Source organism: Gymnodraco acuticeps, unplaced genomic scaffold, assembly GCF_902827175.1.
Source record: "Gymnodraco acuticeps unplaced genomic scaffold, fGymAcu1.1, whole genome shotgun sequence".
NCBI lineage: Eukaryota > Metazoa > Chordata > Actinopteri > Perciformes > Bathydraconidae > Gymnodraco > Gymnodraco acuticeps.
In genome coordinates, this window is record NW_022992276.1 from 778,422 (window position 1) to 804,159 (window position 25,738).

The 25,738-nt window shown below is 40.7% G+C and overlaps 1 protein-coding gene across 2 annotated transcripts in view; it reads left to right on the plus strand.

Moving 5' to 3' along the window:
- The first annotated feature begins 6,453 nt into the window (after positions 1–6,453).
- The window catches only part of myo10l1 (myosin X, like 1), a 54,561-nt gene continuing 35,276 nt past the window's right edge, over positions 6,454–25,738 (plus strand). For both annotated transcript variants that reach the window (XM_034207364.1, XM_034207365.1), the window contains exons 1-2: positions 6,454–6,883; positions 21,631–21,729. In XM_034207364.1, coding sequence (XP_034063255.1) covers positions 6,863–6,883; positions 21,631–21,729 — 120 coding nt within the window. In that variant the 5' untranslated portion in view covers positions 6,454–6,862. The remainder of the gene's footprint in view (positions 6,884–21,630; positions 21,730–25,738) is intronic.

Genomic DNA, 25,738 nt, shown 5'->3' on the forward strand with positions numbered 1-25,738 from the left:
AATAACCTGCTTAAAACACTGAGGGTTAGGCTAGGTTTCTTCTACAGGAACAAGTCCTGTTTCTCGCTTGAGGCCAGGAAAAGGCTCACTGTGACCTTTTTACCTGTGCTGGACTATGGTGATTTGATTTATATGAATGCACCTGCCAATTGCCTGGTCAAGTTAGATGTTGCCTATCACAGTGCACTGAGATTTGTGACAAACTGTAAAGCAATAACCCATCACTGTACCCTGTATGCAAGGGCTGGTTTACTTTCACTAACTGTACGGAGGCTCACTCACTGGTACATTTTTATATACAAAACCATGTTAGGGAAACTTCCATCTTATATCTGCTCCCTGATCTCACGACGAATTGTAAGTGGCTATTGCCTGAGATAGCATGCTGTGGTTTTATTAAATGTGCCAACTGCTAGGACTGTCTTAGGGAAGATGGCATTTAGATGTGCAGCTCCTCTGTCTTGGAATAGTCTGCAATTGAAATGGAAACTGAGCAATCTGGTGCCACTAAATGTTTTTAAAGCTCGGTTGGATGCTACTCAATCGGAAGCTGTTGGTACCTGTTCATGTGGATAATTATGTAAATTGTAAATCCCTGTAATGATGCTGTATGATGTCCTTTTTGTTGTTCTGTTTATGTTTTTATGTTTCATGTAGCCTAGAACCTACTTGAGCAGGGGCCTATACTACGAAGCTGGTTCAACCTAACCTGGATATGTTTGAGTTAGCCGGTTGGCCTAATCCAAAACATACGCGCTCTCGCTAAACTGTACTACGACGCGGGTTATCAAGTGGATCGCTCAAGCCAGCCGTTTCCTATCTAGTTAGGTGCGCGTTCACATGAAAGGGGTGGTATCTGGAGCATTCGACCAATCACAAACATGGAGAAGCGTACTGACAGCGCAGCGTCATACTTCCGGAATGAAAAGTGAACTTTAATACTAGTCAAAAATGAAGAAGTTAAACTTTAAACATCCATGACTTAAACACTTTATCCAGGATAAAAGCCACATAGTCTGCACCTGCAAGGTGAATACAGCTGGCAAAAGAAAAAGTGTTTGAATGCGTACATTAACAGGTTTATGATATCACTGCCCCGTCCAAGACACGATCTGACTTTAATTACATTTGTCTCGAGTGTTTCGTCAACTTAATGTGTTGCTTAAAATAATACTTCTGCATACACTGTGACACTGTGAGTGTTGCACGGCCAGATACGGCTCAGCTGACTCAGATAAGAAAATATATGATACATTATGAAGTGATATGCCGCGGACTGTACTTAATGTTACTCTGATCCGGTTACTTATGTTGTGGCAGATATTTAAGTAAGCTTTCTTAACGCTAATGTTATAATAGTCAGATTGCTCTGAAGATGGGAGGTGATATTCTATTAATGTTCACGTTCACACAGTTTTTGCCGGCCGTCTTTCCTGCGACGGCAGCTTTTCTGTATTTCCTTTCTCCTGTAATATGACTTGATCGCTTTAAACTCCGCACACTGAGCTCTGATTGGTCAGCAGGCAGTGCTTTCACTGAGTTGAGCTCTTAGCCTGCAACCTAACCTGGTCCCGACCAGGTTAGCCGCTTAGCATAAGTTACCATGGAGATCTAGCCTGCTAAAAAGATAACCAGCGTCGTAGGACCGGAAAGCCGGAGTTTTCCCTGAATTTAGCCGGCTAAGCGAAAATCCTGCTTCGTAGTATACCCCCCAGGTCTCCCTTGAAAAAGAAATCAATGATCTCAATGGGATACACCTGGATAAATAAAGGTTTGAAATTAAATGAAAAACGTACTAAAAAAAGAAAACTCCACATTTTGGGATATATATATGCTTATTTGCTTAAGTTAAATGAAAACAATATTCTGTTTAGTAGTTTCAATCTCCTCATATAACTGTCTGCATGAGAGGAAATAGGCATTTACCCCTCAATGATCAAGTATTTATTTAAGTTGAAGAGTGAACCTTTGATTCTAAAATATCTTTAGCCAGCCTTCTGATTTTAATGGATGGTATTGGCTCATCAATTGGCAAAAGTGTTTGTGTTTTAATATTTTATATCAATGTTGAGTGTCTTGATGAGTTTCTGAGCGACTGTAGTTGTCAGGATTATTAGGTCATGTCACGTTTCTATGTCTAGGTGTGGGTGTTTTTCCGTTCTCCTTGTCATGTTTTCCTCCCTGTATATTGTCTGGTCTCTTTTCCCTGTGTTTTCATGTCTGTCGTTAGTTCCCTGGTGTGTCTAATTTCCTGATTGTTTTCACCTGTCACTCCTTGTGTGTCTCCTGTGCTCATCAGTGTCAGCCCCTCCCCTGATCGTTCCCACCTGTGTCTAGTTACCCTGTGTTTAAATTCCCCTGTCTCCCAGTGTTCAGTGTCAGTTTGTTTTGTCTCTTGCCATGGTCAGGTCTATGCTCTTTTGTGCTCAATAATAGTTTTGTTCCTCACTACCTGAGCGATTTTCCTTTTGGTCTCATTTTTTGTCATCTCATCCTGAGATTAGTTAGTGACCTTTTTTTGTTCATCGTGTTTTTTGGAAGAATTAAGTATCTTACCAAGACTTTACCTCTGTCTCCCTGTCTGCAATTGGGTTCAACATCCTAAGTGCCTGAGATCGTAACAGTAGCGGTAGCCCACACTTCCTGCCTAAGTTTAATATTCAGTAATTCAAAGTAAATTAAATTACAGAGACTAAGTAACCTCATCATCTCAATATTACATTTCCTCAAGAGGGAGTGTGAGTTTTTCTCGTTGTGAACCACATAAACCATAATGTAGATTGATTAATAGAAGGTTTTAATAAAGCATATGTAACATATGTCTTGTACTGCCAGAAGAGTGACTTAGTTTGAAGTATTGGAGATTACAATAGAGATTCAATTATAATAGCATACATTCTAGAACGTTTTTGTGAAGTTTATCCCATTGTATTACATTACACCAAACAATGCATCTTTGTGTCTCTGGGGCCATTTCAAAACCAAAAGAGAGTATTTGTCGAGTACCAAATTTAGCCTCAAGGCCTTGCTTTGGATTGCCCCATTTCACCGGTTAACCAGTACATAGTAAGGTTGATAATCAATCAGGACACAATGAGTTTCACTGCATCCCTTTGATTCAGCATTTCCTCTCAGACAGCCATAAACTGATCACTCTGCAGGGACAGCGACGGGTCACAGAAGAGGGGCGACCGAAAGAGAATGAGGTTAATAAATGAAGAGAGATTTATGGACGCTCCGGTGGTAAAACTGATTGGCTGTGACATTGTGAGTGATGCCTGATTAATGCATGCAACATATGACATGCACACAGATGCACACAGATGCACATACCAGTTACCAGACACATGTGTTGAATGATATGCTCGTGGTTAATATGTAAGCGTTGTCGGTGTCGTATAAGGAGAGAGAGATCCATGCAATGGGTTGGCTCAGCTTTGAGCTCTTCAGTAATCTGTCTGCGTTTTCACTCAGAGAACCAGAGCACTTATCGATGATCTGTCCACAACACACACTTCTCTCTGATTTACAGCCCACACACATTTTCAGTGTAACAGTAATAGGAGAAGGAGACATCAAGGAGAAAGAGAGAAGGAGTGCTGTGGTCAGATGAGTAAGCAGAGTTCTTCTCCTGACTCGCAGCGAACAAAATATATCCCACAATTCACCGCTGAGGGTCACTCAGTCCTTGTGTTGCCATGGTAATAACAATTGAATAGCCCAGACTTTTTTATGTCTGTGTATTTCAATGCGTGTGTATGTTCCCGCATGCTGAATGAGTTGGATCGATGGCTTTTAGGCATGTAATCACAGACAGCAGCGACCCCCTCTCTGCATTTCCACTCCAGGGACTTTTTGTGCAAATGTGTGGCTGTTGCATTTGGTTGCTATTGACTTTCATGCAGACCTAGATCAAAAATATGTTGAGAGCATTTACTTCATACATCCATTAGTACTAGTCGGGAGGGGTGGTTAGGTGCAAACAATATGAGAGTTTAAGCAACATTGATGTAGTAAAATGGAAATATTAAAAATGTGTATCACAGAACTCAATCTAAAGTTTTGTCAGACATCCACTAAAAAACTGTTTAAAAACCCGATACTGTATTTCGGAGGTTGAAACCAGATAAGTGATCGCTTGATAAATGACATAATTGATTAAATGATGATTAGAATAATCGGCTAATTGACCAATCAAATAACTAATTTAGCTCTACTTAACACTGAATGATTCCTGTGTTGTGTTGCCTTAATTCCTTTAAAACAAATGCTCAAAATAAATACAGCTAAACTAGAATTTGGATCCATATTTTGGTGCATTTGGGATTTTCTTGCATATCATGAATGGTTTACACAGTACTTTCTAGACTATCAAACATATCCAACAAAGGGAGAATATAAATCTCCATTTTGTCAGTGTCCTTTAGAGTGGGGCTTCATTAAAATGTAAAAGAAACACTTCTGAGAAAACAATAGAGATAATTAGAGAGTCCATTATGATGTGTAAGTGCTGCAGCAGGCCACCTAATCATGCTGACATTGCTGTAACCTCTGTTAGTCCTGTGTCAAAAACTGCTTCTGGTTACAACATAGCATCGATAATAGTTTTTAATTCATGTAACTGAATCTTTACAACTAAATCATATATGAATGTAATGTTTTGATAATTTCAGATCAATTAACATAATACACAAGAATACTATACTGTGTGTCACTGTGAAAATGTTTACAACATTACTTAGAAATCTTGGTCACCAACAGGATGGGGGTTAGATTCGGGGTTCTGATTATGGAGCATTTACTGGTTTCTGTTTACACAATACTCCTTCAGAAATGTTTTGCTAACAGTTAAGTGTGAGTGTACGATGAAGTGTGCACATTCTGTGCTGCTGCAGGTTAACCATACAAGTAATCGAGTCAATATTTATTTTCTATTTTATTTTGTGGAAGGGGGGTAATCCTCTAAAGCTATTTCATATTAGAGATTATAAAGCGTAGGTCTCATTTCCTGACTGTATGTGTATATGTGTGTGGCCATACAGACATGCACACACTTCTAACATACAGGGCAGGGGCCTGTTGTTGGGGCTAGCTTTTGAACTGTCTCCCTGATGAAGATGGAGGGCACAGTTGAATAACATTTCCAGGCTTGCATACAGGAGGCCCCCTCTTTACCTCCAGGGCTCCAGAGGGAACAGGCTGAGCTTCACAATACTTTACCTCAAAGAGGCCTCCCCACACTGGGCTCCTGATGGCTGCACCTGGCCCCCGCAGCTTGGTCTTCTGAACTGGAGAATAAAACCACACACGGTCCACATCACATAACCCAGCTGTCTATCCATTTCTACCTCATTCATACAAACCGATGTCTCTGGGGACAATGTGTGTTATTATTCTTGATATTGGGGTGTTTCCCCCCTGCTGTCCCGTGTGCACATTGTGAGATATCATTTTTCACCCTACAGGGGCTTTGACTATCCTCCTCCTCCTCCTCCTCCTCCTCCTCCTCCTCCTCCTCCTCCTCCTCCTCCTCCTCCTCCTCCTCCTCCTCCTCCTCCTCCTCCTCCTCCTCCTCCTCCTCCTCCTCCTCCTCTTCCTCCTTTGCAATGGGAGGTAGGCCTTTTTAGGAAAGATCATTTAGAAATACTCTCCTCTTCTCACTCTCTCTCTCTTTGTTGGATTTTAGATACACAGGAAAGTGAATCTGGCTGACAGCTCTTGCCTCATTGCTAATTTAGACATCGTCTCAGTCAGTGAAACAGGGATTTCTTCTTCTGTGTTGTTACATATTCATGTCCACTCGAGCCAACATGTCAACATCTATTATTTTATCTGACAAGAATCATCTCTACTGGATATTGTAAATACAAAGTAGGCACTAGGGGCAACAATAGATGTATCACACTGTTGTACATGTATAAAAGTCTATGAGTTGCAACAAACAGATTTATTTAGTATTCAATGAATAACCCAAGCAATAAATCCATACAACATACTCTCCTTAATTTTTCTTTTGCATAAATCCTCTTTCCTCTTTTTTTTACACAAACGCTGTATACAATCCAACATGCTGGTGCTGCTGATGTCCAATCTGGGTCATTTCAGGATCAACACCTGTAATTGGGCCAAGTGGGACAGAGCCTCTTTCATATGTCTGGAGCTAGTCACCAACCCAAGCCACTACTTTACTACACAAAACTAAAAAATGCCTTTTTACTGATTGGAGAAGAAAATAATCCAGATGCTGTCAGGGGGTTGACCACAGCTATAAAACCTACTTCAATTTACATGTCTGCCCTCTGTGTGTGTGTGTGTGTGTGTGTGTGTGTGTGTGTGTGTGTGTGTGTGTGCGTGTGCGTGCGTGTGTGTGTGTGTGTGTGCGCGTGATTTATGTTTGAGGAGGCTGTGTCTGCACCGCCCCGTGTGTGAGGAGGGCAGCGTCAAGCTCGCACAGCCTCTCACACACATACACACACATTCACATATACATACACACACAGACACTGTTACACCGAAAAGAGGCAGGCCTGGAACACCGATGCTCTTCAATTAGAGCTCTTTCGACGGATCCCTCGCGTGGACATTTTCAATTTTTCATCACAGCCTCCTTGGATTTTTCTCATGTGGCTTTTTGCGCATAGAGCCCGGACACTGCTGAGGTGTGTTTGAGCCACTGAGCCATTCCGAGTATGAAGACTAACGCTCGGTGAATGGGAAACATCAACACGGAGGCACCACTACCTTTCCCCCGTCTTGACCAACACGCTCACCCCTCAGTGGGCGAGATTTGCGCACCGGAGACTGGACCCGGTGTCTGCGCTCTGCCGGGCCCGGCGCGCGACGTCTGGGAGGACTAGGGAGGATGGAGGGTTTTTTCAAAGAGGTAAGCAATGGTGAATGTGTATCACTGTTATCGAACTAAACATTAATGTCAGATCACGTCTTTTACGGTGGGATTCCGCCCACATCTCCACCGATACACGGCCCTGTGTGATAAGCTTATACGTTTTTTATTTCGATTTGTATTGGATTTGGTTAGGGCAGGTGTTGCTCTGCTTCCGTCGACTGGAACCATTCATCACTGTTCCCAACCAAACCCACACAGAATAGGCCTCTGCCTTAACCGCAGGTCTATGTCGGTTGAAAATGAAATCAACACCCTGTTTATTTTATTATCACTGCGGAACACCAGGGCCTGGCAGCCGACCGGCTTGGTGAATTAATTCTAAGCAGAGCCGCAGATAAATTGGCCAAACGAGAGCTGACAGGGCTTTTGCATCCATACAACTGGCTCTCGGATTAAAGACAATCTGTTATCGGAGGGTATACCGTGTTGACACACAGCAACAGCCCTCCCACATCATGCTGCTGTTACAAGACCCTTTTTGTGCTTTTTGAGTGCTCTGTGAATGGGTTGGATCAGCCATCCATGGGTGGGTATGGGTAGGTACAAGGCTGTGGGGAGGGGGTGAAGGAGGAGGGGGAGGAGGGTTGTCTATTTTGGAACAGACTAGGTGAGACAAATGGTTAATAACCGGTATGAATATGAGGTAAAACTGTGGTTATTGATTCAGCCTCCTGCTCATTCCTCCACTGGAAAAGCATTCAGGCTTTCACCTCCAGCATCCTGGCATTTATATGACACACAATTCTCCTGCCTGCAAGCCTGATGACTTGTCCATTCAATTTACCTCTCAATTGTCCACTCTTTCTCCCTCTATGTAGGGTGTTCATTGTAAGCTATGTCACCTTACCCTCCCTTTTCTTTCATTTGGTTTTGGTCCACACTCACCATTTAGTGGCACATACATTGTCTTCTCTGCTGACTTTGATGCCAATATCCGTCCTCTCCAAGCTACTTATCCTCCCCCCTCTTAAGTTAATCTGATATGGGTTTAAATGCCTCTCACATAGGCAGTGATGTCATGCCATGTATTAGTCTAGTGCTTGTTTGGGTGCCAGTCCTTTGGTGAGCACTGCTGTCCAAGGCAAGAGAAAAGCAGAGGTGTGATCTATTGAATCCTGGTAATAATGCATATTAACATTACGAAAAGGAAATGTCAGCTGTTTGGATGATCATACAGAAACAGCTAGCAACCATCTGTCCTGCTCCATTTCCCATCGTTCTGTTGGTAATATATTGATCATTGCATCGATTGGCAGACCACCACATCGCCAACCCTGAAGCCCGACACAGACCAGACTAAAAGCCTATGTGGGACCTGAAAATGGAGTGACTTATTGAGTTATGATGTCCAGGCCTGCAGTCCTGAATGCACTGCATATCTGATACCCAGAAACATGACTTCATGCAGTCGTCCGCTGAGTAATCAATCCTCTTAGGATGTGTCTGTCCAGCAGACATTAAGTTTCATTCCTCTGTAATCTTCGTCGCTCCATGCTTCAGCCTTACATCCCTGTGTTCCTGTTTTCATGCTTTAAACCAGAAAAGAGTGAACAGCTGACCTCTCCCTCTCGACCCAGGCAGAAAATATGATAACTGGCTGACCAGCCAAGCATGAAATGTCAGGTGGCAGCAGCAGACTACTGTATAATCCCCTCAAATTCAAAGTGGATGGGTTAGTAGTGGATTATAGTTGCAATGGCATATAATGATATTATGTAAATACAAACAAAAATTGTATTTTTCTAGTTAGGTCAACAAAAAATACACATATTGCACATGAGAAAAGTTAGAGGATACTTTTTGGCACACATAAGAAGTGACAGTGAAAGTATAAAGTATTGTTGAGCTGCAATTAGTCATCTTATCTGGCTGAACAATTATCTGCAAATATTTAGATTTTTAAGTAGTGTGTGAAAAATGGAAGAAAATACAACTTTCCGCCTCTCAAATATGGATCAAATATTATATAATATATATTCCTGCTTTTCTTTGTTTAGTGTCTTAAAAAACTGAATGTCTTTTGGTGTTGGACTGACATAATAAGATATTTAAAGACATAACCTATAGATCCTTGAATGTGATCCCGTCCAGAAGCTGCTCACCTTGCTGATTCTGTGTTCAGATATTTGTAGGGAACCATATATTCTGCATGGTCTGATGATGCATGAAGCTGTGTGTTAGTGTTGGTGTGTGTTTGAAAGGTCGGGACTGGATTGCAGGTGCGCCATGAACCGATAACTGGGGGATAGACAGGTGTGAACGTGGAAAGAACCGCTTTCACACATGATCTAAATCCCGCTGTCATTGCTGTTGTATCATATCGGCTGTTTATAGCCTTTCTCTCTGTCCTGCTTTACCTGGCACACAGTCCTCTCCTCTTCTACTTCGCTTGTTGTTTCCCCTCAGTCTCTGTAACTTAACAGGCTGTAAATAATAATTCATGCTCTGCAATTTGTTGAGTGGCCACTACACCCTCTCCTGAGAATAACAATAAAAGCTTTCTCACACTGAGGTTGATTCTTTATGCAAAGAAGAGTAAAATATTAATCATCAGTAGGCTATACATTGCTGCATGCACATAAGCTGTGAAACTCTTAACAAACTAACACATCAGAAAGCAGCTTCTATGTTTGAACTATATGGTGTCTTAATAGCAGCAAACAATTCAGTAATTTCTTCAGCACCAAAAAGCGTATTCATTTAACAGTCCCTAGATTGCGGTCCAAATTATGCAGGATTTAGCATGAAGTGCTTGCTGCAGGAAGCTGGTTCAGTGGAGGGAAGGGAACAGTCACTGGAGATGTGTGACCTATATTCAGCAGCTCCAAACACATTTGTTCTGCTCAGGAGCTGCATCAGCTTCGTTTCTCTCTCTCTGCTCTTTTCCCTTCCCTTTGATGCTCCGTCTCTCCCTGCGGCCACTCGCTTCTCTGTCTCTGTCAACCAAGCACTCTCACTGCTGCCCTACCTGTCTCTCTTCCTTCTGGCATGTTTCCAGCTCTGTCTATCCTGTCTATCTATCTCCTGCTTGTTCTCTATGTGTAGGTGTAACAGGACTGCTCTGCTACTTTAAAAAACACATACAATATATTTTACAGTGTGTGAATTAATCTTCTGGGCAGTTATGGAACTTGGCAATGGACTGATAATGTATATCACGATAAATACTTAACAAAATAGATTAGCCTTAATTCGGTGTCAAAAAGTCCAATTAGCCAAATATATTAAAGTAAAGTTTGGTACGAGATTCATCATTTCTGCTCAGATTACTTTATTGTTCAAAGATTAGCATACAATGAAAAACAACAATCTGAGTGTGACCAAGTGTCAGAAATAAAAGTGATGAGTGGTCGCTTCAGAAGATCACATGATACTCAGCAGTATTTTACAATGAATAATTACATGTACATTTAAATAGGTGATGGTTGCAGAATGTTTAAATAGCAGCATTACTGCTTCAAAGAGTGCATAATATCATACATTAGCGTCACCACGCTTGAATATTTATGTTTTTTTCCCAGATTGCTTCAGTTTTATGGACTAACTGTAAAAACATACTCCCTTTTCCAGTGTATATAGAGTACAGTGAAGTCAAGTATTTGTATATAAAACCCCAAATCACAAATCTCATTTACAAACAAGAAATACCAATTTTAATTAACAGGAAACAAATACAATATATTTATAAAGGACAGCATATCCCACAATCCTCTCCACCTGAATAACATCTCCCAGCATCCACCAATGCTTGGAGGAGAGACGCTGTTTTCATGGCGCTCTGTTTTCACACTGTTGCCGTGGAGTCTTGTTGCCAGGGTGTTGGTGGGGGTGGGGTTGTGCGACTGTAGTTTAATCCAAGATCAGAGAGAATGTGATAATTAGCAGACTGCTCAAAACTGGCCTCTCAAAGAGGATTTGCACTGTACAGATACACACACACACACACACAAACACACACGCACACACACACACACACACACACACACACACACACACACACACACACACACACACACACACACATACCATGTATACATCACTTCAGGGGACATTACATTGACTTACATGCATTTCCTGGAGATTTATCCTAACCTTAACCATAACCAACACATGCCTAACCCTTACCCTTAACCTTACCCTTACCCTAACCCTAACCCTAACCCTAATCCTAACCAAGTCTTCACCCTAAAATTAATGATTCCCCTTATGGGGACCTCCAATTTGAAGCCAGTCCCCACACGTGACTATGTAAACAGATTTACACAAGTATAGTAATGCTAGACCACACACACACACACACACACACACACACACACACACACACACACACACACACACACACACACACACACACACACACACACACACGCACGCACGCACGCACATGCACACACACACACACACACACACACACACACACACCACACACACACACACACACACACACACACACACACACACACACACACCCACACACAGCTGCTATCTCCTTCCTGCCTTTATCCAAGCTCTGAGCTGGTTTACTTTGGATAAATCATTCATGAGTTTGTTTTGGAATTTAGGACAGGTCAAAAGGTCATCCGTCTAAAGCTCCAGATATTCCAGAATAGCAGTAAAGCAGCCAAATATGATGCACTCATGTTTTAAAACGCGGTGGCACATCTGATGGGTTCTCCATCTGTGTGTGTGTATATTGTTAGACCAAATATTTGATTGTTCTCAAAGAGATGGAAAGAAAAGATTAAAAAGGCCATTTTAAAGGTAGTTGTTAGTTGTTTATCAATCAGTCTGCTGATATATTTTTTTACTGAAAACCATAGTTAGCCATCTTTAACTTTGATGAAAAGATGTGTTTGATTAATAACTTGAAACATTTCCATGTTTACCTTTTCCATGTTTTGTTCCCCAGATGTTTTAGTTTAAATGAATGCAGCATTTACTTCATCAGTAATCTCTTGCACTGACAGATGTGACTGATATAGTAAAGGTGACACACACACACACACACACACACACACACACACACACACACACACACACACACACACACACACACACACACACACACACACACACACACACACACACACACACACACACACACACACACACACACACACACACACACACACACACACACACACACACACACACACACACACAACAGAGACACACACTCACTCACCCACTCACATAAACACATGTTGTTGCTCTCCTTCCCGCCGTCATAATCTGCTGAAAGCCTCGCTGTCCTGATTGTATTATCACCTTTCATGGAATATTACACAGTTTGGGTCCCTGACACAGGCCGGGCTGCTCTAGAGAAGATCAGAGAGCTTTATCACAGAAATGTTGTGAAAATCGTCAAAAGCAGTGAGCCCCTTTAATGTAAGAGACTCAGAAATTCACCGGCTTTATGGATGATAGTCTCCATGACAGCCAATGCTTCAAACAGGCCTTTTACATAAAAAGGACCTTATTGCCACAAATACCCTGACCTCCACAACAGACGTCCAATGGGATACTGCTTCTCAGGATGGTTAAGATTGATGGTTGGGTTTTATTCTATACATTTGGTACTTTATTCTTGGAAAATATGAGATTCTTTTGAACCATAATCTGACAACTATTAATGTGAATTGTGAATATAAACGGCTCGGTTATCTACAACGGCCCTTGTACACTTTCATAAAAGACTAAACAATAGTAAAGACGGTATTTTTTAAAAGCTTATATACATTTTATTTTTAAAAACAGCAACAAATGTCATTCTATCACAGGGAAATTGTTTAACATAAATTACAACAATTTCTCCATCCAGGATAGACATTGGCCTGAGTACCCTCCCCTTCTCGCCTGATTAACTCACATTAGCATTTACAACTCCAACAGCCACATCCATTCTCCTGTAAGACATCCATCATTGTTGGGAGAGCAGAGCTTGATAGTTGATTTTGCATTTGGTTTCGGTTTTAAAACACATACCTGTTTGCTACATTTTTTGGATACGTTCTGAAACACAGAAAATAATCGGGAAAGAATGGCAGCGGAACTGCACTGAAGATATTTGTTGAATTATTGATGCCTGTTGTGTTTTGTGGGTCTCGGATGTGTTTCGGCTGTTTTAAAACTGTGGTAGAGGTAACTGTAGTTAATGAGTTCACTAAAGCAGCCAGACAGAGAGACAGACAGTCAAAGTCATCTCTAAATGCACCTTGACTTTTAGTCTCTCCAGAGATCCTGCTGTGGCCTCCCGCCTCCATGCTGGTCTTTAGGCTCCTTCCTTTAGCTGCTTACTGGTCAGCTGTTCCTGTCATCATTTATTCATCTGTCTGTCAATCTGTGTCTCCCGCACCTTCTTCTACTATAACCTTTCTGTCCCATTTGCTACTTTTTGTGTGTGTTCTTCTATCATCACCATTGTCTGTCATTGTTAGTCGGAAGGCTTCCGTTCCTGTGAATTAGGTTTTTGTCTCGTTCTGTTTGTGTCATTCATGTACATCGTAAATCTTAGTCAACTCAAACAAATCCTAGTGTATAACATGGATTGACAGACATTTGGGGTTCCCAGAGGATGTACAGTATCTTACTTTGACAAGCCCCTGAGTTTTCCTCTCTAGTTTTAGGTTTACATGTGGTCTTGAATTTAATGACTATACAGTTATTGAAGCAATTTCCATTACATATTTCCCTCAGGACTTTTTTTTTTGCCTACATCATTTTTGTTGGCTGTTTTTCCCAATTTAACGATACTCTAAAAAGCGTTAAAAGTAGCACCAGCTAGTGTATTCTGTGTCGTTTCATACAGTTTTTGTCTGCTTTTTTGACTGTGAGATTGTTTTTTTTGTCGATTGACGACCAAAGCCTGTCACCTTTGTCTCAGACAGCCCAAAATTGCACAGTTTAAAGGGACCTTTAGTTTTGCTCTCAAATCCCTTGCCCTTCTCTTCTTTTCCTTGCCCTTGATTTATTTGTTATCTTTTCCCATATCAACTGAAACACCAGCATAGATTTTTGAGACAGCATTCACCACTATATTAGATCTACACACATTCAGAGCATTTGCATTTGTATGTGCTGCTTGTGTTTGTGTGTTTTTATGTAACAAGGTGTATTGAATGCTGCAGTTGTGTGACTGCTGAATGTTCAGTTTGATCTTACAATTGTGTATATGCCTGCAGACATTAATCATATGTTTGGGTTTGTTGGGGCATGAGTGTCGCTCAGAAGGAGGGGTCCATCATCAGAGGCCCTCTCCAGGGCGATGCCTCAATCAAATGGCACTGGCGTCCATGTGATTGCCCGAGCAGAAACAAGCCCTTTATCTGGAATACACACTCACACACACTCACAGAGACACACACGCATACAGCTGTTCAGGGCTCTAGGCTGAATGCTCTGGAGACTCTCTCTTTTGTATGTTCAGTAATGAAAGATTATTAGATGGTCAGGATTTTCGGAATAGTCCTTCCACAATAGAATAAATCCTGCCAACCTTAACTCTGCATTGAGTCCTTGATACATGGAGGAAACCTTAGAAGAAGCAGTAGAGGTTAATCTTTAAATCCATAAATATAAACTCGAATACTAAATATTTTTGGCTGAATGTATAGATTTCCTGGTTTACAGGTTGTTATGGTAATGCCTACACAATAAGGAAAATAAAATCACTGAAATAGGAAGTGATCCTAAAAGAAAAATCCGTCAATCCGAATAGGTTCTTTCCTTTATTGCTTTTTAAAATGTCATGCATTTTATGAGTGTTGATGCAGCTTCAAAATGTCTGTATTTGTTCGAACAGAAAATGAAAATAAAAAAAGCAAAGAGAATGTGCATTTGGTAATCTATTCAATTTAAAATGGTTATTGTTAGGCAATCCAAATCAGTCCAGTCTATAGTTTGGTTTGAGAGCGATCTGCTAAGAACCAGTAGATTATTAAAAACAATACATTCTTTTAATAAAGGTAAGGCCTTCTACAAGACGTGATTATTTTCTTACTTCACCTTAAAATAATGCATTTTTACGTTTTTTTAGAGTAGCTGCAGGTTGGCAATAAGTCATTCATCAGATAGCATTCTTTGTGCAGAGTGTGTTGGTACTCTTTCATCTCCTGTTGGTCAGAGAGCATAGTGAGAGATAAAAGGTCAGGGGTCATATTTAAGGGTATAGTGACAATTGAGGGTTAATGGAGCTGGGCGAGAAGGTGATGAATGAAGCTGGAGCCCTCGGTTTGACAGCAATTTGGTTTGAATTTCATTGTGAGAAACGGTGAGGAGAGGTTTTCCCTATACATCCAGTTTTGCACACACAGAAAGCACTGGAGTTTATTATCATGCATGGCCATTCCTGTCTGTCTGGGCCAGTAATAGAAAGGGGGGAGGGGAGGATGAGTGTGATGGTGTTGGTAGGTGTAGGTTGTAATGCTGGCAGATCATTTATAACCCCCCGATGCTGCGTTTTCCCCAGAGATAGACACGAGCAACTCAGACAAAGTACATAGATCTGGGAATTAATACCAATTTACCTAAAGAGGAGACAGATAGAGAGTGACAAAAACATGAATTATATTCTTATTTAGGTAACCCATAAGGAGAAGTTTATAAGATACGAGCCTATGCATACTATACCAGTAACAGAGTTTTTTGTGGGGTAATTGTATCAGTTCAAACAGGATGTAGTGAAGTACCCGTGAACTGTGTGTGTGAGCCTTAGGCCGAGATGGTCATTTGGTCACACCATCACCAACCTTATAATGGCTCTGTGTGCTGGAATCTGACCGGCAGACAAGCTGGAGGTAGGGAGGAAACTACAGAGAGAGAGAGAAGATCTAGAGAAGGTTAGAGGAGGTATGGGGTCTATAAATAGAGAGCTGCTGAGGGGGGCACAACAGGGAAGCTCTTTAATTTTTCAGTTGTTTAAGTGATTCTAGATAATGTATAAAGCTTGTTCACCCAGCGACTGGTGTGAATTGGAATGAAATGCAAAACATTTTTCACAATCTAACTTTGGCTAATTCGCAAAAAAACACAAAATACAGCTAAACCAAAGTATTTCACACATTTTGATCTAATGATAGCGCTAGATAAAAAGTCAGAGGAACACCAAACAGGAACAAGTAGCCCACTGAAGCCTAGAGAATAGGTAGATAGGTAGACGCCACCATTTACCGATGACCCCTGAACGTCTCATATGCAGGCTCTTGATCATATCAGCCTTCGATTGATTGATTGATTGAAAAGTTTATTAACAGCTTGTATATTGGGTACAGTAAAGTACAGCTCAAAACATACAATTGTTAAGGGGATGCAGACCAGAGAAAGACTTTCGTCTTGTTTACATCAGGGTCCCCCATTTCCAATTCATCATGTCATTTAAGACATATAAGACATATTTGACATACAGATGGCTTATTTACAATTTACATACAGGTGGTTTTTTTACATACAGATTGCTTATTTACAATTTTCATTTTAGATTTCGTTCTATTACATCCTAACCGGACATTTAAGACATACCAAGTCTACAGATATACAGTTAGTAACAGAGTCTAAAATGTGAGTATATACATAGATGGGGGGGGGGGAAGCTGTCCATTGAACGACAGGTTGAGATTTGTACCATTACCGGGGCCAGTTTTGCAATGCTCTCCCCCGAAGGTGCTCTTTAAGAGAGGTTTTGAAGGTAAGTATAGTTTTACTTTCCTTTACAGTTGTGGGAAGAGCGTTCCACCTTGATGTGGCATAATTGCGAAACGTGTATTCCCCCTTTTTTGTGCCAAATCTGGGTTTCACATGATTTGTGGAGCTCCCTCTGGTGTTATGATCATGGTATTCCTTGACCTTTGGGAAGAATTTTGACATGTACATGGATACCATAGAGGTGTAGTGGATCTTGTAGACCAGGCCCATTGCAAGTAGCTGTACTCTGTCGTCTACTCTAAGCCATCCTAGGTTGTCAAAGTGGGCAGAGGTGAGGTGGGTTCTAGATGAAAGGTCAAGAAGTAGTCTGACCAGTTTATTTTGCGATGTTTGAAGTTTTATTTTTAGCGCCTTGGAGGTGCTATGGTCCTGGATCATAGGTCCTGGATGGATATCCTCGTGGATTCATCTTCCTATTATACACACATGCATTTCCAAACATTTGGACTACCTATGTTGCAAATGTATTATCTTTTCAATTTACACACGGCATCTATTGCACGTCTGTCCGTCCTGGGAGAGGGATCCCTCCTCTGTTGCTCTCCCTGAGGTTTCTCCCATTTTTCCCTTTAAACTGTGGGTTTTCTTCGGAAGTTTTTCCTTGTACGATGTGAGGGTCTAAGGACAGAGGGTGTCGTATTGTCATACTGATATTTTGTACAAACTGTAAAGTCCACTGAGACAAATGTAACATTTGTGATATTGGGCTATATAAATAAACATTGATTGATTGATTGATGACGTGCAAGCATAGTCATAGTACCCTTGAATGAGTGCTCCTGCCAGAGTTTTCAGGGTGTTTTTGTTTACCAGAGAGGAGATCCGGTATAGGAATCTAGTTCTTTGATTGACTTTTTTTATTACATTGGATGCCATTTTATCACAGGAGAGGTTTGCCTCAAGAATAGATCCTAGGTATGTAATTTCCTTCTTACTTGTGACAATAATGTCGCCCACTGCAACTGAGAAGTCGTCGGATTTGCTGAGATTATGTTTCGAACCGAAGAGAATGGACTCTGTTTTACCCAGGTGTAATGATAATTTATTATCGGCGAGCCAGGTGCAGATTCTGCCGAGCTCGGAGCTGAGGGTTTTTTCAACCTGCAACCTGTTCCTGTCAGAGACCAGCAGGGCTGAGTCGTCCGCGAACAGGAACAAGTTACAGTCACATGCTGATGACATGTCATTTACATAAATTAGGAACAGTAACGGATCTAATATGCTTCCTTGTGGAACACCACAGCTCACTGGGAGGGGGGGGACAGAGTACCGTTTACCTCCACCATCTGATCTCTCCCCTCCAGGTAGGATTGCATCCAGCTCACCGATAGTTTATCAAAACCAATTGCTTTTAGCTTGTCAATCAGAATGGGGTGATTGACAGTGTCGAAAGCCTTTTGTAGGTCCAGCATCACCATGCCGCAGTACTTGCCCTCGTCAACCTCTTGTTTGATGTGGTCGCTCAAATAAAGAAGGCATGTGTCAGTGGAGTGGGATGTTCTAAAGCCAGATTGAAATTCATAGATTAGTTTCTTTTCCGCGAGGTACTTTTCGACCTGTTCATATACTATTTTTTCCATGACTTTCGAGATGGAGGTAAGTGTAGAAACAGGGCGGTAGTTGCCTGGGTCCAATTTGCTGCCCTTTTTGTGCAGGGGGGTTACTCTTGCAATTTTGAAGTCTTTGGGTACTTTTCCCTGTTTTATGGAGAGGTCAATTATGTGAGCTATGACTGGTGAGATGGCGGTTGCTGTGTCTCTGAGGAATTTGGAGGGGATATTGTCGTGGCCAGTGGCCTTGTTAGGTTGGAGGGTGCTCAGTTTAATGAGTACCTCTGCTGTTGTTACCCTTGCTAGACTGAAATCATCTTTGCGTACCCCTAGGTTTTTGTAGTAGGTCATGATGTGATCTACTCCAAAAAGCCCTGAGTGGGAGGGTAATTTATTTACAAGAGTTGTGGCTATGTTTGTGAAAAAAATGTTCAAGTACTTGGCCACATCCAGTTTGTCTGTAATGAGCCTGTTATCTGTCTTTATGTTTAAGTTAGAAAATCTCGTTTTGAGTTTTTTACTGCAGCCAAGCTGGTTATTGAGTAATTTCCAAAGTTCACGGGGTTTATTTTTGTTCAGTTTTGACAGTGATGAAATTCTTTTTGGCAGTTTTGATCATGGAGTTTACGTCATTTCTTAGTCTGTTTCTTTCCATTTTTAGTTCAGTCACGTGGGCCTGGAGTTCACTGCTCGTGCTTTTGGAAAGCATTGACTGACTTTTATGAAACTCAGAGCATTTTTTGTCTCTGGTTTTCATGGCGGTCAGTATGCCGGAGTGCATCCACGGCTCAGCGCGATTTTTTACCCTGATAACAACGGTTTGATAGTCTACAAATGCATGTATTCTTCAGAAAACTCAAACGAAAGTAGCGCTATAAACGTGTTTAATACATTTCAAATGATGTCAAAATTAGCAGAGGGAGGCTTTTGGAAAAATCATAGCAGCATCTCGTTGTGTCGCATGCACCGTTATCACAACAAACATCTGTCCATGCCTCAAAACAACACCTGTCTGAAGGAGCTGTAGTAATACTGTAAGTTAGCATTGCAAGCTAAAAGTAGGCTATTATATTTCTGAAGTGTTGTCATGTGCTCTGTGCGTCTTGCTAGCTACAGGCTGAGCTAGAAGGAGTTGTGTATGTTTTCAAAGCTTTGTGGCTTTGCATAACCATCGTTTTGGCTAACTGTGACATTACTTTGTAAATCCACATTGGCTATACTTTCTGTGGTGTCTATAACTTAGATTGTGGTTGTCTGTTAAGTGCTTGTTGTTAATAACTCGCGAATGCATTGAATTCGTTTATTCTAAATTCAAGTTATTGATGTGTATTTGTCTGCGTTGTTGTTTAACGCTAAACTTAATTAGCAGGACCACCGTGATTTAAAATGATGTTACGTTTGTATGATCCTGAATGTCATTATTTATAGCCTAGTTAGCTATTTAATAAAATACATTAGCACTTGCTATCATGTGAGTCATTGTTGTTCAGTAGGTGCATAGTATTGCTGTTCAGAACATAATCACCTTTTCTCCTGTGGTGGTTAAATCAAGTCTATAGCTGGTGGTCATATAATAGCTTTCCTTATCCTGAATCTCACCACACAGCCTATGTCACCAAAGTGTAAACAGTTCATCCTGAGGAGAGAAACTACCTTCCAAACCATTCATTCATAAACAAGACGTTTTGAAATAAACATGTCAACCTTAGGCCATGAGGAAAGGTTAGGGAATGAAGACATGACAGGGTCCATCCTCTGGGAACCATGATAGGCTATACAAAATGTTAGTGCATTTCAATAGTTGTTGAGTTAATTAAGTCTGGATCAAAATTGGTGAACTAACATACGGAGGTCTCTGTACTGACTTTTTCACACAGCTACAGTTACAAAAAAAACCCACACAATTTGTGTTTGTTTGTGGCATCTTTGTAATTCTTTCAATACACATTATTGTATTTGTATGTGTTTTGTTGATTTCACAGTAAGACTATAACTCTAATAAGTTGAATTTGCTCCCTTGTGCAATGTAATAACCCATGAGTTTTAAAGCTACAGCCTCACATGGTTTGGTATGACCAGGAGCTTGTTATGTGCATCTTAATTTCTGTCACTGAGACTAGTTTATATTTGGCAAAAGCCAGCAGTGTTAAAACTATTTATCTAAAATTCATTCAGACATTCTTCCCCTTAAGCCTTACCTTCAGCTAACCAGCAGTGTTTATATATAGTGCACTGTATGTGTGTGAATGACTTGTGATGGGTTAACTCTACAGCCTGGGGCACGACTGATTTTCTATTATCATTATTGGTTGTGTGTCAGATTGATATAGTACAAGGAAAAGACAGAAAGAGATCAAAAGATAGGATAAGTTAAATGAACGAGATGAAAGTGGTCAGGGAATGCTTGAGGCTGAGGGACCATCTGTTGCTAAAACAATTCATTTCCAGACCTCTGCTGCTCAGTTCATTCAAATGCACATCTGGTGTCCCTCAGAGTCTTCTGGTGCTCAATCTTCTTCTCAGGCGTTGGTCAATTTGCAATTTTGTCAGACGAACAGCTCCTAACCCCAAATATATGGAATGTACCACAACATTAAAAAGAGAAAAAGCAGCAAATCTTACAAATGTTTCAGTTATTGAGTTATTTTAAGAACATAACACATTCCTTTCCATCCCTTCTAGCTTCAAGATAATTTTCCTATTTTGTGGATGTCAAATCTAGACTTGAAATACTTTGACAGATATAGAACAATCCTAATTGGTCATTTATTAATTATGGTAAATTCACATTTCTAAATCATTTGTTCATTGTGATATCATTTACACCAGTTGTTGATGTCTTTCAAGACTTCATGGTATTGCACATTCCAAAACAATTCTGTGTTGCTGCAAAACACTAAATTATACACATTAAAGGGAGAGCATGGGTCCATTTCCTGTCCCTACAGTACTTCAGTAGCTTTATTGACTGCCTCCTCTTCTTCTTCTTCTTCCTCCCTTGTTTCCTTTTTAGTCCCCTCCTCTGTTATGTTCTGCCCCTCTTCAGGGGTTGAAGGTCGGAGGTCAGTGACTTTGTGAAAGAAGGCTTTGTCTGTGTGGAAAGGTCTCGGAGAAGCACACTTCCTCTGACCCTGAGTCACCCCCCTCCAACATATAAATACACACACATGCACACATACAGATGTCAAGCATTGTTGCTTCACCTTACTAGAAAGTCCAGATGTTGCAGCCTTTTTCTATCATTACACACATCTGTTCACCCATGCACACTTAACATACATTCATCTGTGACTTTACTATGTTAGGGTCAAAGGTCTGAATAAGCTGGAGCAGAAGTAGTTTGGATGGTGTGTTGTTCTTTGGCGGAAGACCTCTACTGCGGTCACTAGGGAGTTCAGCACTTTATGTAATAAAACACTACTTTTCCTACTGATATCAATGCTTAACTTCAGTCTTTGTGTGTCTTTGATCCAGGGGGCCCGTGTTTGGGTCAAAGAGAAGGAGCAACTGGTTCCTGCTACAGTCAACTCCTGTGGAGATGGAACACTTGTCCTCACAACCGACTATGCAGAGGTAAGAGCTGCGTACACACACAAAAGAGCAGCGACATTACGCTGACCTCCTAAGATAACAGCTTGACTCTTACTGCATGTTTAACCTGCAATACATTTAATGCCTTTGTTGATGATCTGTAATGTGTCAGATTTCCACAAAGTCAAAGATATAGAAAGATTTGAGTTGTACAATCCAAGCACTCCACATAGCGTCTCTCCTGCATGGCTGCTAACAGTGTTGCTATAGCCGAAGAGGCAATCCCACCCTACAGGAGGTTTTTACCAGCGCCTGGTTCTAAATACGTTTATCCAACTTAGCTAACATTGGACACAGGAGCTGAGGGTGTTGGAGCATTGGTCAGAAACAAGTGTTACTGCAATCTGTTTCCATATACCCTGTCTGTTGCAGTGATTCAACAGTCTAACTGATTTTTCAAATGATCAACGTCAAGGGGAAGTCATTAAAAGTCCCAAGCTTTTTTGAAACCAAGGACATTACTGTTTGTGGATGCTGCCTTTGAGAAGCCACTGCATGTGTTCTCTCCTTTATGCAGGTTTTAATTAAACTGTGATGATGATATTATTGTTTATCACAACACATAATACATATAAGCAAATTGCAAACACTCTACACATTCAATTAGTTTAAACAGTAAACGGAGCCAGGATTTAATGACTGTTTAGCATAACCTGCAGCATGGTGTAATCTGTCATCTGGACTGTGCATTAGTCTTCAGATAAAGGTCAGAGTGAAGGTGAAGCAGCTGTGCAGGTTCATCCTCTCCTGCTAGGATCAATAGAAACTCCTGGAATGATGCTCCACTTTCCTGCCCCAGTTCTTTCCTCCTCTTCCTCCTCTTCCTCCTCTTCCTCCTCATACATATGCAAGATTTATCTCTGACACACATTCAGCCTCAAGAGGAGAGCTAGAATAGATGAAGAGAATTATGGGAGCACAAATGCACATTTCAGGATGTCAGGAGTGCGTTGCCTTTAGTTGTTCTAAATGGCAAAGCCAGACGGCCGCTCCATCCCTTCAATTCCAAAACCCCTGTCTAAGTAATGTAATGTTTAAATCTCATTATGAGTGTGTGTTTGCTGTATCAGAGCAAGGACATGCACACGTTAGATTTAATGTTTTTTTGATGGCTGATGTGTTTGGCACTCACGTACACCCACAAACACACACATGCGCTCCAGTTGGCAGACTTTAGATGGAGCTAATAATAGACTTGGTTCTTTGGCCCGAATTCAGTCTCAATCCTTCCTTTATACCCTCAAAGAACATCCACATCTAGGCTGTTCTTTATAAATGTACAATGAATTCATGTTGGCCTTTCAAACATAAAATGGCCAAATGATGCTCTAAAAGCACGGTCTTTTTGATAAAGCTGCTTCTCTCTAAGGCACAGACGGGCATTTCCCAAAAAAGAGGATTGGTTATAGAGTAGGAATTCTCTTCGCTCTGGATTATGAATGTCCTTTACCTCCCCCACCCCCACCCAGCTCTCTCCTCCTCGCTGCTCGCTGCTGCTGTTTAAATGTTAGCTCTGCAGGAGGTGGTAAATATTTGATAGAGAATCAGCAGGACGGGGGGTTCAACTCCGTTACAGGACCTGACCCATGCAAACAGTCCCAGGCTCTCCATGCTCTTTTCCTGCTTCCCATGATCATAAATACATGTCTAAATCCAATGTCCAAGGAGCAGCCCTCGAGGCATTTTAACACTCGCTGCAATGGTGGCTGGTGAAACAAGGAACTTTGCAAAATGTAACAGGATGTGGCTGGTTTTACTTTATCTTTACTTTCTCATATTCTTCATCCAGCTGCCATGTCTCTCTGGTTCTGTATCTACAGGCCCTGACCCAGTTCACTTCATTACCATTTCTGGGTTACAAATGCTGTGGCTGCACAGCTAAAAGCCTTCATGTCAAATCAGCACAACTCACAACTACCAGGGGTATACTGTACGTGCGAGCATTTACATCAGTCATGTTTTACTCTCAGTGAATTTGCATGAAACAGACAATATCATAGAAAGATGTTCTGTAGATGTTATGCTGGCAGGCTATTGTTTTATTTCTTCTCATGACAGGCGTTTGTATACAAATTGATCTTTCGATATTTTGAACAGTAATTGTTTACTCTAGAGTCTAGAAGGCTCCAGTCTCATTTATTGTGTGACCCACAATCACCACACACTCTTCTTCTTTTTTGTATGTAAAGATGTGAGAACTTTTTTTGCAAAGTGCCAGGCAAAGGTAGACTTCCAGGAGGTATAATTGACAGATGTCTGAATCACTTCTACTTTTCCATTAATGTGAAGGAGCTGCATTTCTACTCAGAAACCATACATTTCCATCATTTCAATATTTCTCCTGTGCAGGAAGCTCATGTCATTCGTGGCTAGGAAGGTAAATAAATCAGTAAAACATAAACTAAATCTCATTGGATCAGCAAACCACCGGATCATTCATAAATATTTCATTCATGATCCAAGGCTTTCTCTTTCCCTTTTAAGTCTGTATAGCGTACTGCATTGAGAATGTGAATAGATGATTAGAGCAAACGTTTGTTAACCTGTGGTAAAACTAGGTCAGCAAAGCACTTGATATAGATAAATATAGAACAAAAAGAAGTTATTAAGATACTTTAAATAGGAAAATATTGAAACTACACTCTAAAAACAAATGCCTTGGCTCAACAAAGAAAATCAACGCAACAGTTTGCATCAATGTTTATTGAGTTAAGACAACTTCTAATGAAATTGTCTTAAAGCAACAAAGTTATTTGAGTTAGGGGAGAAGGCTTTTCCTCTACAATCGGAGGTGTTTTTAATTACACTTACTTAATAATTGGTAGCATAAACACAAGTTTTGAAGTTGATTACTCAAAAGATTAAGTTGTTCCGACTAGTTTTACCACATGATTTAAAAGGAATTTAAAGTTGTATGTACTTAATTACCATCATTGTGAACACACGTTTTTAAGTTGACAACCATTTATAAATTAAGTTGCTCCAAATATATTGTATTCAATAGTTTGTTTTCTTAGATTTTTCATGTTTTTGCCTTTTAAAGAAATAAATTAATTGATTCCACAACAAAAATATTAGGCAATTCACTTTTTTTATTTTGAACTGCAGTTGTTTATTTCAACACATGATGTTTCAATCAGGAGAGAATTCCTTTTGTTTGAACATTTATTGACACATGCCATATGATAAGGTGCATGAACACCTGAAATCACAGCTGACTGCAGGAGAGAGGAGAACCATTTTATAGTTGGGCTGCAGCACGTTGATTGGCTGCTGGAGAATGAGGTGAAATGTAATAGGTTAAAGAGAACGCCTATGATGAGCTGATTATATGCAGCTGCGGAGTGAATGTATATACACCCAGTCTTCCTGAAAGAACTTGCGCTGAGCTTCATTTAAATCTTGAAAAAAAAGATAATTAACAAATTGAAATTGCCCCACAAATAATAAATAAACACATTAGCCATATTACCATGGGACATGGGGACACAGCAAATAAATGCTGCCATCACAACGAAGTTAGAGGCCTTTGCATACTTAAAACCAGTGCCAAATATGTAAAATCTGTAAAGTTTTTTGTAAAACTACAGAAACAAACTCTCAATGGCCACCAATCTGCAGATCACACACATCAATTTTACAAAAGATGTAACAAAGATGTTTACACTGCCGACAGTCATTATTTCAAACAGGATGAACACATTTAACGCAGAATGCTTGCTCATTCATTTGTTTCCCTCGACCACGATGATTGCCATCGTATGGTCAGATCCTGGGGTGGACCGGTCACTGATGAAGGCGATATTCATGTCCTTTTGAAGCACATTAAATAATAGGTTAGCGCATAAGAGATAATGAATTAGGTAATTGCATACTTTTTAAACTGTCACTCTTAGCTAATTCAGAGACATTATTACCAGCTGGTATTGTTTTCACCTATTGAGTCTGCATGTGTGTGTCACCATGGCAATGTGGTCCTGAAGACACACAG